General features: G+C 25.6%; 3 protein-coding genes across 5 annotated transcripts in view; 1 reads left to right on the plus strand and 2 right to left on the minus strand.

Moving 5' to 3' along the window:
• LOC127285014 (dynein regulatory complex subunit 7) overlaps positions 1–15,515 on the minus strand; it is a 282,666-nt gene extending 267,151 nt beyond the window's left edge. For both annotated transcript variants that reach the window (XM_051310775.1, XM_051310774.1), the window contains exons 1-2: positions 14,628–15,515; positions 9,319–9,444 (exon numbers count right to left, since the gene is read on the minus strand). In XM_051310775.1, the coding sequence (XP_051166732.1) occupies positions 9,319–9,444; positions 14,628–15,047 (546 nt within the window). In that variant the 5' untranslated portion in view covers positions 15,048–15,515. The remainder of the gene's footprint in view (positions 1–9,318; positions 9,445–14,627) is intronic.
• On the plus strand, positions 3,856–9,162 carry LOC127285015 (protein distal antenna). Its single transcript, XM_051310776.1, has one exon. It carries the CDS (start codon positions 4,702–4,704, stop codon positions 6,268–6,270), a length of 1,569 nt encoding a protein of 522 aa, XP_051166733.1. The 5' UTR covers positions 3,856–4,701; the 3' UTR covers positions 6,271–9,162.
• A 1,078-nt stretch (positions 15,516–16,593) lies between the features above and the next one.
• LOC127284938 (autophagy-related protein 2 homolog B) overlaps positions 16,594–18,346 on the minus strand; it is a 29,449-nt gene continuing 27,696 nt past the window's right edge. For both annotated transcript variants that reach the window (XM_051310664.1, XM_051310663.1), the window contains exon 17: positions 16,594–17,396. In XM_051310664.1, coding sequence (XP_051166621.1) covers positions 17,157–17,396 — 240 coding nt within the window. In that variant the 3' untranslated portion in view covers positions 16,594–17,156. The remainder of the gene's footprint in view (positions 17,397–18,346) is intronic.

Below are 18,346 nucleotides of genomic sequence, written 5' to 3' on the forward strand. Positions count from 1 at the left end.
GATTTAATTATTCTATCAAATATTAATTCATATTGGAAATAAATTTTAATGAGAATAACAAATATTTATTCACCCTTGAAAAAATTTTCACGGTATATATTAAAAATATCAGTAGTTAAAAAAAAAATCTGCGCAAATAGTATAATTAGTTTTTAATGAGATTTCACAAATTTTCAGATGACCCTTTTAAAGGATAATGTATAATTTCTAAATGGACAAAACTTCTAAACAGACACACTGAATTTATTTTCCCCGACAAGTAAACTATCATTATTTAATGAGCCCTTGCATTCCTTAGGTGCCTATTATGACTAAACGCTATAAATTTAAATGTCTGAAAAGGGGTTTTGTGGGTATTCCCATTCATAAAGCATTTGCACATAGACAAAAGAGTTTTTCGGTAGAAGATGTCACGGATTTTTTTTCCCTTTTAATGAGAAATTAATTAGACAAATTTTCAAATATTTGAGGGGGGGGGGAATATTTTGGTACCTTTAGAGGATTTATAATACCAGGTACCGACTGGTATACAATAATTGGTTTTTCATATTCATCACGTTGTTAAAATTCAGTAATAGCTTTTAGAAAAGTATTTGAAAAATACAAATGAATTTTTAACTCTTGTGACTAATTTTTTTAGTCATTTAAAACTTTAACAAGCCCGTGCAGAAATTGCCACTTTTTTATCCAGATTACCGACCTGGTCGCGATCCGATTTCCTGTTCTGGCCCCTGGTTAGTAAATTTCTATGGGCCCAACCAGGGCCAAGCCTGGTTGCCATATTTAAAATTTTTTAAAAAATATTGAAAATACATTTATAGCGTTTTATGACATTTTTTACTCTCTAAATCTGCACGGAGAAAAATGGAAAAACGAATAAAGTAACTTTTACTACTTTAAAAGTAAAATTGGACCTGTCCGAAGTTTCTGCGCATCTCTGGCAACTTTTACTCGAAAAATAGTAAAATTGACTATTTCTGTAGTAAATTTTACTGTTTCCGTAGTAATTTTTACTATTTCTGAAGTAAATTTTACTATTTTTGGAGTAAAAGTTGCCAGAGATGCGCAGAAACTTCGGACAGGTCCAATTTTACTTTTAAAGTAGTAAAAGTTACTTTTTCTTTTTTTCCGTGTGAATTAGCAAAAATGTTTACTAATTTGAATTAGTGACTTATTTTTTGCTTCTGAATTAGTTAAATTTTACTAATTATTACTAACTTTTAGTAACAATTAGTAAAATTTAACTAATTCTAAAGCAAAAAGTGAGTCACTAAATTAAATTAATAAACATTTTTACTAATTCAAATTTAGAGAGTAGAAAATTTAGCAATATAATATGTTACTAATAATAATTACTCTCTAAATTTGAATTAGATATAATTCGTTTATTAATACAAATTAGTAGAAATATCCACTAATTGTCAGTAAAATATTACTCTTTCTTTTTCTCTCTAATTCTGAATTAGTAAAAATGTTTACTAACTTAAATTAGTGACTCACTTTAGGCTTCTGAAGTAGTAAAATTTTACTAATTATTAGTAACTTTGACTAACAATTAGTAAAATTGTAATATTCTACTAAAAATTAGTGATAAATTTTACTAATTTTTAGTTTTTTTACTAAAATTTTAGTTAAAAAAATATTACTACTCTTTAAATCTGAATTCATAAAATTTTTGTACTAATTTGAATTAGTGACTCACTTTTGGCTTCTGAAGTAGTAAAATTTTACTAATCATTACTAAATTTTACTAACAATTAATAAAATGTAACTAATTCTAAAGCAAAAAGTGAGTCACTAATTTAAATTAATAAACATTTTTACTGATTCAAATTTAGAGAGTAGAAAATTTTTTTTAAATAAAATTTTAGTAAAAAACTAAAAATTATTAGAAATTTTCACTAATTTTCAGTAAAATATTACTCTTTCTTGTTCTCTCTAAATCTGAATTAGTAAAAATGTTTACTAACTTAAATTAGTGACTCACATTTTGCTTCTTAATTAGTAAAATTTTACTTATTATTAGTAACTTTTACTAACAATGAGTAAAATTGCAATATTTTACTAAAAATTAGTGATATTTTTTACTAATATTTAGTTTTTTTACTAAAATTTTAGTAAAAAAAAATATTAATACTCTCTAAATCTGAATTAATAAAAAAAATTTACTAATTTGAATTAGTGACTTACTTTTGGCTTCTGAAGTAGTAAAATTTTACTAATTATTAGTAACTTTTACTAACAATTAATAAAATGTAACTAATTCTAAAGAAAAAAGTGAGTCACTATAATTTAAATTAACAAACATTTTTACTAATTCAAATTTAGAGATTAGAATTATTTTTTTTTACTAAAATTTTAGTAAAAAACTAAAAAATTATTAGAAATTTTCACTAATTTTCAGTAAAATATTACTATTTAATTAATACCCAATATTTTTTTAATAAAATTTTAGTAAAAAAAACTAAAAATTATTAGAAATTTTCACTAATTTTTAGTAAAATATTACTATTTAATTAATACCTAATATTTTTTTTTACTAAATTTATAGTTAGACTAAAAATTAGTAGAAAATAAACTAATTGAAATTAATAAATGGAATTTTCACTATAATTCAAAAGAGAGTCACCAATGTACAGACAAAAGTCTAATTTTATTTATTCAAAATAGACGTGCAGAGAGCCTATTTGTACAAAGTATACTATTTAGTTACAGAATTCTCAAACAAAATTAACTTCATTCTTACTATCATCATTTATATATTTATTAAAATGAATTTAAAACAAAAAAAACTATATACTCCACAGGAAAAAAAAAATGTAAAGAATATTTTCCCGCCTTTCTAAGTACAAAAGAAAATTCAACGACTTTTCTTCATATTATATATATTTTCAAAGGAATTCTATACATATGGACATCTTTGTTTTTCTTTTTATCGATCGATCTTCACCGTATTGAATATATTTAATTTTCTCGAACCGTTTCATATAATGATGAAACTTGACCGCATATCCGGAGAGAGAGAGAGAGAGAGAAAAAGAAACCAAAAAAAATATAACACTATTCTATTTGGTTCGAAACAAAAGAAAAAAGAAAACTTTCCATCGAACTTAAATCTCTCCCTCGAAAATAATTCTCTGAACCTTGTCTTTTTCTCTCTCTCTCTCTCTCTCTCTCATCCATTTGTGCAACCCCTTTCTCATCCGCACATATAGTGAAAAGCCCCAGGCTTCGTCACGAAAACCGGCTCTGTCTCTCTCTCTCTATCTTCTCTTTCTCCAAAAACACGCGTTGCCCTTCGCGCGTGTTTTCTCGGGGGGTTGGTTGATGCTCGTCCCATCGTTTCTCGTCACGATAGTTTCACAGCCCCGGATTACTTTCCGGGAAATATTCCCGAGGTCCTCACCGATCGTTAGGGAAGCCGCGGTGTATACGTGAGTAGCGTTGGAGTTCAGTATATACCGAGAGAGAGTGAGAGAGAGAGAGATGGAGAGTATTTGGCAAAGGGGGCGCCGATAGAGACTTAGGGGAACCAAGGGGACAAGAGGGAAGGGTGGACCAAAGTGCGCACAAGAGTGAGCGAGAGAGAGAGAGAGGGGAGGAATGACGAAGAACCCGAACTCAGGAGGTTTCGTGCGGCATCGTCGTTGCCGCGCGAGAAGCGAGGGGTAGAGGCCAGTTTGGCGGTAGAGTGAGACAGAGCTCGCGAATAAGAGAGGTCGACTAGCGGGGGAGTTGAAGAAGGGACGAGGAGGAGAAGGGAGAAGAGAACTGTAGTGACGCGAGAGGGGAGGACCAGTCCCGTGAGCCCTCGGGGCGCGCGGAAACGCGAAGCCAAAGGAGAGAGGGGTGGGGGGGATGGAAACAGCGTCGCGCGATTGCCGTGAAGAACCGGCGTCCACTCAGTTCAGCGCTGCGCTTCAACGTGAGAACATCGTCATTTTGCAAGAGTCCTCTCCGGGTGCAAATAAGGCAAAAAAAAAAAGATAGTCACATTACGTTTTTTCCCCCCACATTAAGAGAATTGTTTTTCTTGGATATTAGTGTGTGTTACGAGAATATTGCTAAAAATTGTGATAAAAAATAATAACCCGAGTGCGAAGTTGGCTCACAATTTGTGTAACGCAATTTGAATCGACGACAGGGACGGAGATAGACCCTTTTTGTTTCGTGACAATTTGTGAATTTTATAAACAGTGATTAAATTTCTCCTCGTGCGATACAATAATATTGTTTCCCGCGCGCACATCGGATTGGCTGTACAGTTTTACTTGGAGGCCAAGGGGGAGAAGAGAGAAAGATATATATACATATATATATATATATATTGTGGTGGGGGCGAGTTGTTTCATTCATAAAAAAGTTCTTTATTACTCTGTGAGCGCATGTGCTATTCTACAGCGTACTACACAACCCCCTCCCCATTTACGGGGCTAACTCTTCCGTAACTGCGGTGATATTTACTGTCGTCGTGTGTCTTTGGTGACTGTCGCGTTCCAAAAAAAAAAGAAGTGCGTGTTGCAACGAGTTTTTCGTTTGTGCGGATTGAATAAATTATCAAAGGTGGATCTATCAATAGCCAATACGGCGAATCTAGTCGCAGATCGTAGGATCGGCGGCCTGGATTCGCTCAAATTACGCAAATTGTGCGATTTGGAAAATAATTGTCACAATAATTTGGAGGATCGTCTTAAAGAAAGTATGAAAGACAATCGCGTAACAATGAGGGCCGAAACAGCAAGACCGGGCAAACGTCCCCTGAGGGCATTGTCGGCCGCTGAGAAAATGGAAGCAATTCAACGTGTTCACGATGGCGAGAGTAAGGCGTCAGTTGCCCGGGACATTGGCGTTCCTGAATCGACACTTCGCGGTTGGTGTAAATCCGAGCACAAAATACGTGGAATGGCAAGAAATTCCTCAACACCCGATAGCGAAGCACATTCACCGGCATCATCATCGGGCGCAGTCAATATTACAAATTCAAATTCCCAAATTGGCGGCGGTACAAGTCATTCCAGTGAGGATGAGGGTCCAATTCAAAAGCGAATAAAAACCGAACATCAATTATCCGCACTTGACGCAACAATAACCGACAATGGTGACGCATCGACGAAAATCGATCAGAAAAAATTCGATTACCTTGGACTAATGTCAATGGCAGCGGCCGGTATGCGTTCCGACAGTAGTGCTCTCCTTCTTCAACATCTTGGTATGATGTCCCAAAGTGCAAAAAATTATATGATGTCCACTGGACTAACACCCACAGTTGGTCTTGTTGAAAATGGTCTTCAATATACAAAAACCGCAACGCCAACAACCACCAATAATAAAAGGCATTCAATATGCGCAATTGCACCAACCCAATTGGATTCAATGGTAAAATCAGTTTCCCGCAAAAGTCTCCCACCAGCTGCCGAAGCACCAGCCACACATGTACCAGCATCGCCAAATGTTCAACTAACAAATCCACTTCATCTAAGTCAAGTTCCAATGTCAAATCATCAATTATCCACAACAATGGTAAATCAACTATCCAATTCAATGACATCCCAACTCACCAATCAATTGGCAAATCCAATGACAAGCCAATTGGCAAATTCAATGTCAACCCAATTGTCCAATCAACTTATTAGTCAATTGTCAAATCAAATCAATAATCAATTACCAAAACACATCAACAACGAAAAGAAGACAAACAACAATAATAATAATGAAATAAATGCAAAAAAAATGGACGAAGCCCTTTGGTTATGGTTAACGCAACAACAACAAATAATTGGCCAACAATCAACGCCATTTAATCCAGCGAGTCAAGAGGGCTCTTGGTTTTGGACATGGTACAAACATTACGGTGTTGTACCGCCAACATCACTTCATCCAACACCATTGACAACTAATTCAACAACAACAACAACTGCAACAACAACAACAACTCCACGTGGTCCAACGCCAGTGCCACAAAACAATACCCTACCACGACGATCACCAACAAAAGCAAAAGCAATGCTCGACAGTGTATTGTGTAACAATAATAATGAATCGGTGAAAAAATTATTTAATTACGACGATGAATTAGAAAATGATGTCGACGTACCACATACAACTGAAGAGGCAATTGAGCATGGTGAAAAATTTTTCAAATGGCTCGACAAGTGCTCTGATCCAGCAGTGACACGTGTTCAAGTTTTCCAATTTCGAATGATGTTGGACAAGCTCAAGGACTGCAAAAAGAAGAGGGCCTCGCCAAGTCTCAAGCAAAGCAGAAAGTAAGCAAGAAAAAAAAAAAATAAAAACAAGATCCCCGCAATGGGTGCTGTGATCGTTAAGTACATATGTATATGTAGTTTGTATATATAAATATTAATGTAAGATACATTTTTTTTAGAATCATAATTCCGCGTTTTTAAATTCGAAAAAAGGGATGCGCACAAAAACCCGCTCAAATGATTAAAAGCCAAAAAAAAAAAAAAAGTAACCGATATTTTTTCTCTTCAATTTACTTATCGAAATATTTTTCATTTATTACACATTAAAAACTAAATAGCACTTTTATTTATTGTCTATTATAAATAATATAATTATTCTTTCTTTTTGCTATTGATCGTAAATTATTATTATTATTATTGATTAATATCTCGTTTATTTTCAAATATGATGTTGGGAACAATATTAATAATTAATTACTAAATCTGATTAATTGAAAAGAATTTTTTCTTTAATACTAATTGTGTACGTTTAAATAATTAATGTTTTGAAAAAAAAATTTTTTGTTGCAATTTTTTTTATTTTTGAATAGGATTTGAATTTAAAACCCACAATCAGCTGACTGATTTAAAGGTCTCTGTCTCTCAGCTTGAATGCACGAGTTCCATTGCTATTAATGTTTCGTATTATATATATTTTGTCTAAAATAACTTAAATTATAATTAATTATTAATAAATTCATTATAATTAAATATAATGCAAAAAATAATTATTTTATATTATAATAACGTAATTATTTTTAATAAAAATTAATTATTATAATGTACACAATTACGATAATTATCATCTTATATTTTTAATAATAATAATAATATTATTATTGCTATTATTATTATTATTATTATCACTAAAACATTTTTTAAAACAAAATATTTTTTGTTTAAAAAAAAAATTATTTTCAGTTTTTACATTTTTTGCAATTTTTTTTTTTTTCGAAAATTTTTTTCTTTTTTGTTTTGTCACTGAATGAAAAGCTAGTCTTTGAATCCTATAAACACACGTTCGTTATAAGTAAATATCTATATAGACATGTATATATTATATAATATAATAATATAAGAAATCGTTTGAGCGAGGATTTTTCACTATTTGAGAATTAATGTTTCTTCAAATAATAATAATATGACTTGTACAACTGGTTAAATTTTTTCAATGATAATAATAATAATTAATTGGACATTAATATTGTCGTGTGTGAGTGTTTCAAATTCAGAGCGTTTAAAGAGGAGAGCTTTTTATCTTTTTTGAAGAACAAAAAAAATTTTAACGTTAATAAAAACAAGTTATTGAAAATTTAAAAAATATATATATATATATATTCACATATTATTGTTTAATTTTTATTAAATATTATTAATTAACTGAAAAAAAATTGTTTATGAAAACTATTATTATTATTATTATTATTATTATTATTATTATTATTATTATAAAGTATAATATTCAAAAATTAATTCTAATAATTAATAATATAATGCATTAATAATAATAATTAATTGATTACGAAAATTGAGTTATAAAGAATTTTACGTGAAAAAAACTAATTATAAACAATTAATAAAATTATTAACTGTGAAAAATTAGTTTTATTTTGAACATCTTTAATGAATATTAATTATTAATAAACGTTTAAAAATTTTTTAAAAAAATTTTCAAATTTAATTAAATTTGGATTTATTGTAAAATAAATTGTATTTATTAATAAACGTTAATAATAAATAAAAATCAATAAACATTTATTAATAATTATTATTTTATAAATATTAATAAAAGCAATTGATGTTTATTGATGCAACTAATTAGTTAGAAAAGTAACTAATTAGACAAAACTAATTGCTCATATAATCGTAATCAATTATAAATTAAATTATTTATAAAATGTTATATATATATATTTATATATATATAATTATAAACATAAAAAATTGAAAAAAAAACTCTAAAATAATTAATAAAAATTAAATAATAATATGTGAACGGGACAAAAGTGTTAATTTTAAACGCTACGAATTCGAAGAATTTGGCCAATTTATATAGATTTAAAAAAAAATCTAGATACAATAAAAAAAAAATATATATATATATAGAATCGTCTCTATAAACGCGACGTGAAAATTAAGTTACCTCGTGAACGGAATAAAAGGGAAATTATAAGAATTTAAATAAAAACTATTGGGCCGAATCAAAATATAGGTCGTACGATTTTCTTCACACTTTGTAAATAAGAGAATATACCAAATTCTTAAATCGATTAAAGTTGTGTATACAATTAAGGTTTTATTATTATTATTCTATTATTATTATTATTATATTATTATTATTATTATGAAATATTGTAAACCGTAGAGATTTATCGTTATTCCATTGCAATTGATTCATTAGCGAATTTAAGACTATTTGCGTGTAAATATCTATATATATATATAAATGTATGTGAGCGAATTGAGAAAAATAGAAAGAAAGAAAGAAAGAGAGAGAGATTTTTTTCGTTTCTAAAAAAATATTTAAGGGATTTTATAACTGGATTTAAATCGCAAAACTTTGAGGAAGTTGAGACAAAATTCTCGAACGGAATTTTAAGAAAACTAGTCCGGGGTGGTATTTTTTTTTTAATACATATCTGAAGACGAAGTAGCTTTAGTTTTTTTTTCTCTCTCCCTCTCTCTCTCTCTCTTTCTCTTGATCGACGCGTTTGGAATTCCGGATGTGTTTCGCTTCGAAAACGAATTTCAAGAATTGCTGATCGATCACTTCGTCCCTCGCCTGACCGGTTTTACGTCTATACTCCCGATGATACAAAACAAAAAAAAAAAAAAAGAAGAACGAGTTGTGATTTGTATCTGAAGCAACAGTCGACAAAAGCCATATCGATGTGACGATTAGAGAAAATATTGTTTATCTCTCTCTCTCTCTCTTTTTTTTTCTTCTTTTTTTTTTGCTTTTCGTTGAAAAAACTTATCCGACATATATTTATATAATCTATTTAAATAATATCGATAAGATGGAAAAAAGAAAAGAAAAGAAAAAAAAAACTTTTACAGCTCATCTACTTACCATTGCGTGGGGCCACTTTGGTGCCTCATAGGTCACATAGTCACTCACAAATTTTGCGCATCCCTGCCACGTAGACAATTCCGGGTACGGCAATGTACTTCGTCTAATTGTTGTGGATACAAATTTCTGTTTTTCAAAACAAAAAAAAAAGAAATATATATTTTATTTTTTGCAAATTTTCTCAACGTTCACGTATTTTTGTTTTTTATTAATCATTCAATCAAAAGAAGAAGAAAAAATTGTATTTTTACAACAATGAAAATTTAATTAAAATTTTTTGTTTAAATTAAACAACTTTTTCAATACAAAAAGCTAAAAAAAATTCAAATGTAATTGACAATTTTTGAAATATTTAATTGAAATTGAAAATAAATTGAATTTTAATTGAAAAATTATTTACCGGAAAAAATTGTAATATTATTTTCTATATTTTTTAATAAAAAATAAATATTTTTGAAATTATTGATTGGAAATTTTATTTTTCAATTAAAACAAAAGACGAATTTTCAAAATTGCAATTTAAAGAATTGTTTTAATTACGAGAAAAAATAGTCTAAAAGCAAAAATAAGTAAAAAAAAAATCAATTAAGAGAATAATAAAAAATTTTTTTAATAATAAAATAAAAATTTAATTTTTTTACTTTACTTACTAATTTGTAATTAAACCATTAAATTAATTATTTAAATTGCAAAAATGAAAATAATATTAATTAATATACATTAAAGAAACAAATACAGAAATAATAAAGAAGAAAACGAAAAAAAATTGTTTTTATAATTTATTAATTATTATTACTTAAAATAAATAATTGATAAAAAAACAGTTTTTGAAAATTAAACAATTTTTTTTGTAAGTGAACGTTCAGAACAGTTACCTACATTTTTTTGGCAATTATATTATCTCAAGCATTTTTTTTTTTTTAAATTGAGAATATAGAAAATAAACAGAAAATAATTATATATCCCACATGAAAAAATTGTATTTTACTTTTTGTTTACTAAACATTTTTTTTTTTTTTTTTTAAATATTTTTACGAAATGTGAAATTTTTTTTTAGACAATTTTAAAATTTTTTGGGCAAAGAAAAATTATTTTCTTTTTTTCTTATTCGGCTCGTTTATATATATATATATATATATATAAAATATTATAATTATTATCATTATGTATAATAGTCCAATATCAAAGACTGTTTTTTGTCCCTTTTCTCTCACTACTCAATAAATATAAATATATATTTAGCTCGCGAGATTCTTCTTTCGCTGTGTTAGTATGATGCGCGCCTTGTCTTCGAAAAAAGAAAATTTATGAAAATGTATGTGTGTGTATGTGTGTGTAAAAAAAAAAAAAAAAAAAAAAATTTTTTGAGAAGGTTACCTTTCGCTTTCTCGGCCACGAATATTGTAAATTGTTAACGCCTTTAGATATCTATGTATGTGTATATAAATGTCTGAGTTGTTAGAAAAAAAAAAAAAAAAGTCCACTATTGATATATATTGTTAGTCGTAGTGCCGAGAGGTTTCACCGAAAAAAAAAAAAAATTATCACAAATTATTATTATAAAAAAGAAACAAAAAATTAAACAAGAGAGAGAGTGACAAAAAACGCGATAATTATTATTATTATTATGTGCGAGTGAGAAAAAGGAACTCGCGAGCAGATTATAGAAAAAGAAAATTTTTCTTTTTTCAAAATTGATCAATTTTTCTTGAAAATAATTAATTTAAATTTTATATATATAATTATAACAATTATGTAATAAAGCAAAATTAATTATTTGAGAAAAAAAAAAATTTTAGTGTTCTAAAAAATGAAAAAAAAAAATAATAATAAACTCGTGTATTCTTTGGCTAAGGGTAAAAATAAAAATTTTTTCGAAAAGTATTATTGGCGTCTTTTTTTTTTTTTTTTAATTTCTTCACGAGTTTTTTTTTCACAAAACATTGTATGCAAAAAAAAAAAAAATGAAAGAAAAATATTTCGCTTGTTAAGTCTCGCGACAAATGACCGAATAGGGTGTTTTCTGCTCGCGAGGTAAGCAACTTGCTGACAGCGAAAACGTATTTATGAAGAAAAGGAAGATACAAACAAAAAAAAAGAAGAAAAAAAAAAACCAAAGTGAAGAATGTGCTGTGTCTAAAGAGAACAGCACGTGTAAATAAGACTGTGAGCGTGCAGTTGCACGCAAAGTGCGTAATACGTGTTTGTCGTAGTGCGTCTCAGAGATAAAAAAAAAACACAAAAAAAAAACGGCATGCATGCGAGGAATAAATGTATAGGAAGTTTATTTTTATTATTTAGAAACAAAAATTGTAGTTGACGATTTAAAAAAAATAATAAATAATAATAATGCTAATTGTGCGTTAAAATATACAAATTCCTCACATGAACTATTTTAATAGTTGACCTTTTTTCCCTTTTTCTTTTCTCTCATACAAATTTTTTTAATAAAAAAAATTGTTTAATAAACATTTTTTTAAATTAAAAAAAAAAAAAATTTTCTATTATAAATATATTTAATTTATTATTAAATTTTATATCGTAAAATAGATAATTTTCATTAATTAATTAGTCGACTTTTTTTTAGAATATATTTTTTAAATATAATATTCGAAAATAGTTGACATTTAAAGAAGAATTGGCTTAAAGAAAAAAAAAAAAAGGCGGAAAAAGAGATGGGAAAGGGACACGGGAAAAAAGGGCAACGATCGATAAAAGCAAAATGACCTTGTAACCTCATTTATTTCGAACGACATTCCTCTTGTTACCCTCGCACGAATAGATAAGTAACGAAAAAAGCAGTAGGTTATATTGTTTAAATCATCATCTTTTTTTTTTCCTTTTTTTTTTGATATGTAAAAAGAACGCCTTTGTACGATGTGAAAATCGAAAGTATTTATCGAAGAATACACTGAGAATTAAAACATAGCTAATTTGTCTATTTAATTTTTTTCTACTCCTTCATGTCTCCTTTAATATCCTCTTATTTTCTATTTTTAATTTAATAATTTTATAAAATTAAATTCAAATTATTTGATTTACAAAAAAAATGATTGGAAAAAAAATTTTGTTATGAAAATTAAATATTTAATTGTATTAATAAGTAAAATAACGAAAATAATTTCATTTAAATTTAATTATTTAATTTAATGTATTTTTATCTAAATTTTAAATAATTATTTTATTATGAAAATTTAATTTTTTTATCGGCGATGTAAGAAAAAGAAATCAATAATTCAGGTAAGTAAAAATTTTTATATTTTATTTATATTTTAAAAAATGGAAATTAATTTTCATTTTTCAGCAAGTTTAATTTTTGTTACCTTTTTCAACTTTTTTTATAATTCAATTAATTTTCAGTGGCAATTTGTCAAAAATTATCAAATTTACAAAAACTGTGATCCAAGCTTAAATTCATCAATTTTAAAAATTAATTAGGACAAATTTCCATAAATTTAAATTAATTGAAGCGCATTCTTATTAATTAAAAATTTGAAACAAAATTTAAATTCATATTTTAATTCTAATTTTATTCAATTACAATTTTTATCAATCCAAATTTCAATTCTAATTTAGCAGTCAACTTATTAATTAAAATTTTAATCAAATGCAAATTTAATATGATAAAAATTGAAAATTAATGAAATTACAATTTAAAAAAGGAATTGATTTCAGTTTTTTCATTCCATAAATTTTTTATGGAATTTTATTTATCTAAAATTTTAAACTAATTATCCATTAATCGAAGATAAAAAAAAATTCATTAAATACAAATTAGTATTATTTTGCAACTTAATTAGTTTTAATTAATTAAATGTTATTATTTTCATTAAAAAAAATTTGTCTAATTTTTGTTTACTTTTCATTTAACAATAATTTAGTGTTAATTTTATGCCAAAAATAAATTATGTATTTTTTTACTTCAACAATATTAAAAAAAAAAAATCACAACTAAGGTATAAGTTGTAAAATTTTTTATATTTAATTAATCAATTAATTTCAATTTTTTGCATTAAATTTGAAAATTTAATTTTGTTTTTCCCCCCTAAAATTAAAATTTATTAAAAAAAAATTACGCGAGTAAAATTTGAAATTTCTCTTTTTCCCTAAAAATAACATTTTCTCAATTGTTTACAAATTTATACAAGCGTAAAATTTGAGGATAATTTAAAAATTATCGGTTGATTATATAAACAGTATGTATATAATAATAAAAGAAGAAGAAGATGAAAATTTGACATCTTAATTTGTCTTTTCATATATATTTATAAATACAAGTAACTTCTATCTATCGCTTTAAAGATTTTAAATGGCTGTAGAAAATTTATGAAAAGATGGAATGACTTTCAAGATCATAGAAAGCAAAAGGAGACATGAATGGAGCGAGGAAATTCTTTTGAATAACGTACAATTCACAGACGCGCCAATGACCGTGACCTTATAGTCGCTCAACTGATTTTATGAGCTCCCCACACAAACTCAATAATAATTTACAAAATTTCGTTTCATTATAAATTGCCATTTAATTTTATAAACAAAAACAAATTATAATAATAATAATAATAATCTTTACTATTTGACTTTCATTTTCGAAATGAATAATTTTTTTTTTTATTTTTATTCGGATTCGTACATTTTATATTAGAATTTTTTGTTTAAAAAAAAATCAAATATTTTGATTAAATTGATTAATTTAACCACCCCTAAAAAAAACGAGAATTGTACACGATTTTTAATCAATTTTTCAAGTCGTGTAAATATTTACAAATTTCTGTAAACGTGACGATAAATTCGAAATATTTTTTTTTTTTTTGAAAATTTAAATAAATTAATTTATATATTTTGTGTTGAAAAAGAATTATTTTATTTTTATCATCAACGTTTCAGTTATTTTTTTTTTCAACATTATAAAATTGAAAATAGAAAATGTAAAATATAATTATTTTCAAAATTCTAATTTTAAAATAAAATGTAATTTCGAATAAATTCTTTGAAAATTGAATTATATTTGAAATTTTTAATTTAAAATCATTTAAATTTTTTCTAAAACTTTATTATAACAGCAGAAATACAATAGTTCGTAAATAAAATATTTTAAAATACAAAATTTACGAAAATACATTATTATTATTATTATTAGAAATTTATAAAATTAACTAGAAAAATATATAAATATTAATTAGTCGCATTTTTGAGGTTATGTTGCACCCCTTGTAAACTTATAATTTTATTATTTCTAATTTTTTGACAAAAAAGCCAAAATAATTAAAAAAAAAAAGAAAATCAGAGAAAATATAATATAGATTTACCTGAATTCCGCATTCATTGTCGCATGCCATTAACAACGGTTTTCGATTTCTATAAATATAGTGGAATTGTCGCCGGAAATTTTCGGCATACCAAAGTAAAACTTTTTCTTTTTCACTATTTTGTGAATAAGTTTCAGGTACAAGTTTCAAATACGAAGAAAACGAAGACGACGAAGAAGAAGAAGAAGATTTCTGATCGAGCTCTACTTTCGATGGAAAGCCGAGTTTTATCAAACAAAGTTGTTGGCAAATTCGTTTCAAGGTCTCCTCAGTGATCTTGACTGATTTCAAATCCACCTGTTCTTTCTCCTTCGTTTCATAATCGATTTTATCACTCTCACCACCACTAATACAATGTCCTTCTTCGAATTTGCTTTTATCACAATATTCACCTGAATACGATTTACTTGCCTCCGACATTTATTATTAATTTATTTTAACTTTCGTGATAATATACTATATTCAAAGTTCTTCTTTGTTCGCGTTTATTTGAATAATAAAAAAAATACATCTACTACAACCCCCCTATATAATAATATCAAATATGAAAATTTTCATAACCTCAAAAAAACTAGGTTAATGAAGGAGTTTTCAATTTTTTTGGTTTAATTTCTAAGTATTTGAAAATATTTATGTTTTTCAAAAAAAAAAAGTTAATTCTGAATAAATTAAAAGAAAAAATCGAGAAAAAAGGAAAATTTTGACAAGAGGGAAATTAGGAATATTTTTTCCGACGGTTTTAATAAAATTGAAAGTTTCTATTTGATTGATTGACGATAAAACACTAGAGAAAAATTAATTTTTGATTAAAATTGCGTGACTTTCTTTTGATTTCGCAATGATATTTTTAACAATTTCTGTCACCACGGGCAACGGATGTGATTTTATTTGCAACATGTGGCGCCACCTCGTGGTACTTTCGAAGACAGATAATTGATTTTTTTTTAAATATTTTCTTACGATTTTACAATTATGATTAAATTTACAATCAATTAATTTGTTTTAAAATTGATTGTTATTAATTATTAGAGATAATTTATTTTTTATTCAACAAAAAACAGAAGGAAAACACAAGTAGTGACATCTTATGTTGGTAATACTGATGGTAACACTTTTTTAAAAAAAATTTCTCTGTTTTCTTTACATTTAAAAATAAAATTTGAAACAACTAAATTTTCGTTAATTAAAGAACAGAAAACCTTTTTTTATTCTGTAAATGAACAAATAATTAATTAAATAAATGGAAATTATTGCAAAGAAATTTATAAATTGTCGGGAAACTAATTTGAATTCAAATGTGATGGGAAAATGTAAAAATTAAAAAATGAAGAAATATTTAAGTTTAAAAATTAAAAACTATATTAAAAAAAGCAACTTGAAATCAATATAAAAACAAATAAAAATTAATTAAAATTTTATATAAATTACAAAATTAATAAAAAAGATTAAACAATTAAAAAACTAACCATTAGTAAAAAGTTAATAAAAAATTTACTAAATTAACAACAATTAATATCGTTAACAACAAATTTTGAAGTTAGGAATAATAATTACTAAACACAAACAAAAAATTACAAAAAACATAAAAAAGCAAAAAAAAAAAACACAAATATTCAAAAAAGTTTAAAAAAATTTTTTAATTAAAACTGTGAACAACATTAAATGAAATTAATTAACTTGGTCAAAAATAAACAAAAAAAAGAACATTAAAAATAACTTGACAATATTAAAACGAATTAGCAAACGAACAGCAATCAAGAAAAAAAATATTAAATAATACCAACTATTTAGAAATAAAAAATAAATATTAAACAAATAAAAAAAACCAAATTTTTAAAAACAACATTAAAAAAAATTACCAAAATAATAAAATAAAAATAATAAAAAGATATAAAATTAATAAAACTCAACATTTAAATGAAAAATAAAAAATTGACGAAAAATTTCGATTTGGAAAAATGTAGAATTCAATTAATCCACGATTTTATTAATAAAAGTTTTTTTTGTTTCTTTACGAGTCATCATCATGGGTACAAAACATTATTACACAACGTTAGAACAAAAATACATACAAGCGATTTAGTGATCAGGCATAATATGTATATAAGTTTCAATTATTATGTATATATATATAATATTATCTCATTATATAATTATAATTATAATCACAATTTTTTTTTTGTTTTAAACTCTAAATCTTTTCAACATTCTTCATTTCTTTTATACACAATTTTCTTCTATTGGAACGGAAGATATATATAATATATATATATAATTTTTTTTTAAGTCTTTGCATTTGCAAATATAATTCGGAATAAAAGTTTCCGAAATTAATTTTTTTATACACACTTTATAAATCTTTCAAGTATAAAATTTTTCTCGCATTATTAATTTTTTTTTTTTTATTTATAAAAGGAAAAAAAAATTTTTTGCGCGAGTTTTTTTTCAACATTTCATCTTCTCTCTTCTATCTCTCAAAAAAAAAAAAAATTATAGTTTTTCGTTAATGTGAATTTTTTTTTTTTATATTCAATTAACGTCGGTCGAATCTTGTCGCCATTTTTGTACAGCTTCTCTCCTTGCGTCTGGCACCAATTGCGATTGAATTCCACCTAAAACGTTGCTTGTTGCTTCAGTAGCGAGGATTATTGGTTTCACGACTGTCGGTGGAATTTGTCTCAAAACTCCACCAACCGCACCGGAAACGCCTTTGTGCTCATGTTCCTCACTCGCGACTCTCACTAATTGATTCGCAGTCTCGCCCAAACCCTGAAAATTAACAGAAATAACCATATAATTGAATGAGAAAATAATTAAATAATATAATAATAAAATAAATCATTTTTTTTTAAATTGATTAATTATACAGGTCTCGGATCGACATTAAGACGCAAAAAAAAGTCGAAAACGTCGAGTTACATTTCAAACAAATTCGATTTCCAAATTTTTTAATTACATTTAATTAATAATAATAATAAGAATATTATCAAGAAAATTTATTTCGAATATTTCAGAATAGATTTTTTCAAGTTTCCTTTTTTTCTGAAAGATTTTTCCATCTGATTTTATGGAAATTAATTGAATTCAAATTTTTGGACAAAATTTTTAATATAAAATAAATAAATTTTCTATTTTTAAAAAAATGTACAAAAAACATTTTCTAAGATTAATTCATTTAAATATTGTTGATTCAAATATTTTTGAAAGAATTTATCGAATTAGAATAATTCTTCAGATATTATGAATTTATAAAAGTTTTAAAAACTCTAATTTAAAAACAATTTTCAAATTATTTCTTTATAAAAATAACAAATATTTCTTCAATTATTCAATGAAATAATTGAAATTACCTCTACGTAATTAAGAAAAAAATTAGAATTAATCATCTTCAAATAAAATTAACAAATAATAATAATATTATAAATAATAAAAATTTATAACACTTTTTTCAAGATTAAAAATCAGCTAAAATATTGGTTTTAGAAAATTTGCATTTGCTTAGAATTTAAATTAATAATTTTGTTTTGATCAATAAAAAATAGAACTGATTGAAGGTTGAATCAATTGAAATTTAATTTCAAAATTTAGATTGAATTAAAATTTAGATGGATTAAAATTTAAAACGAGTAATCTTTAATTAAATTTAAATTAATGAAAAGAATAAATTAAAATTTAGATAAATTCAATTTTTGATTTATATTGCAATTAATAGTTGAGTA

This window comes from Leptopilina boulardi, unplaced genomic scaffold (assembly GCF_019393585.1).
Source record: "Leptopilina boulardi isolate dan_hultmark-lab unplaced genomic scaffold, ZJU_Lbou_2.1 LbouV2_327, whole genome shotgun sequence".
Lineage (NCBI taxonomy): Eukaryota > Metazoa > Arthropoda > Insecta > Hymenoptera > Figitidae > Leptopilina > Leptopilina boulardi.

Coding starts and splice junctions, on each gene's coding strand:
- LOC127285015 (XM_051310776.1), top strand. CDS start 4,702: ATGAAAGACAATCGCGTAACAATGAGGGCCGAAACAGCAAGACCGGGC.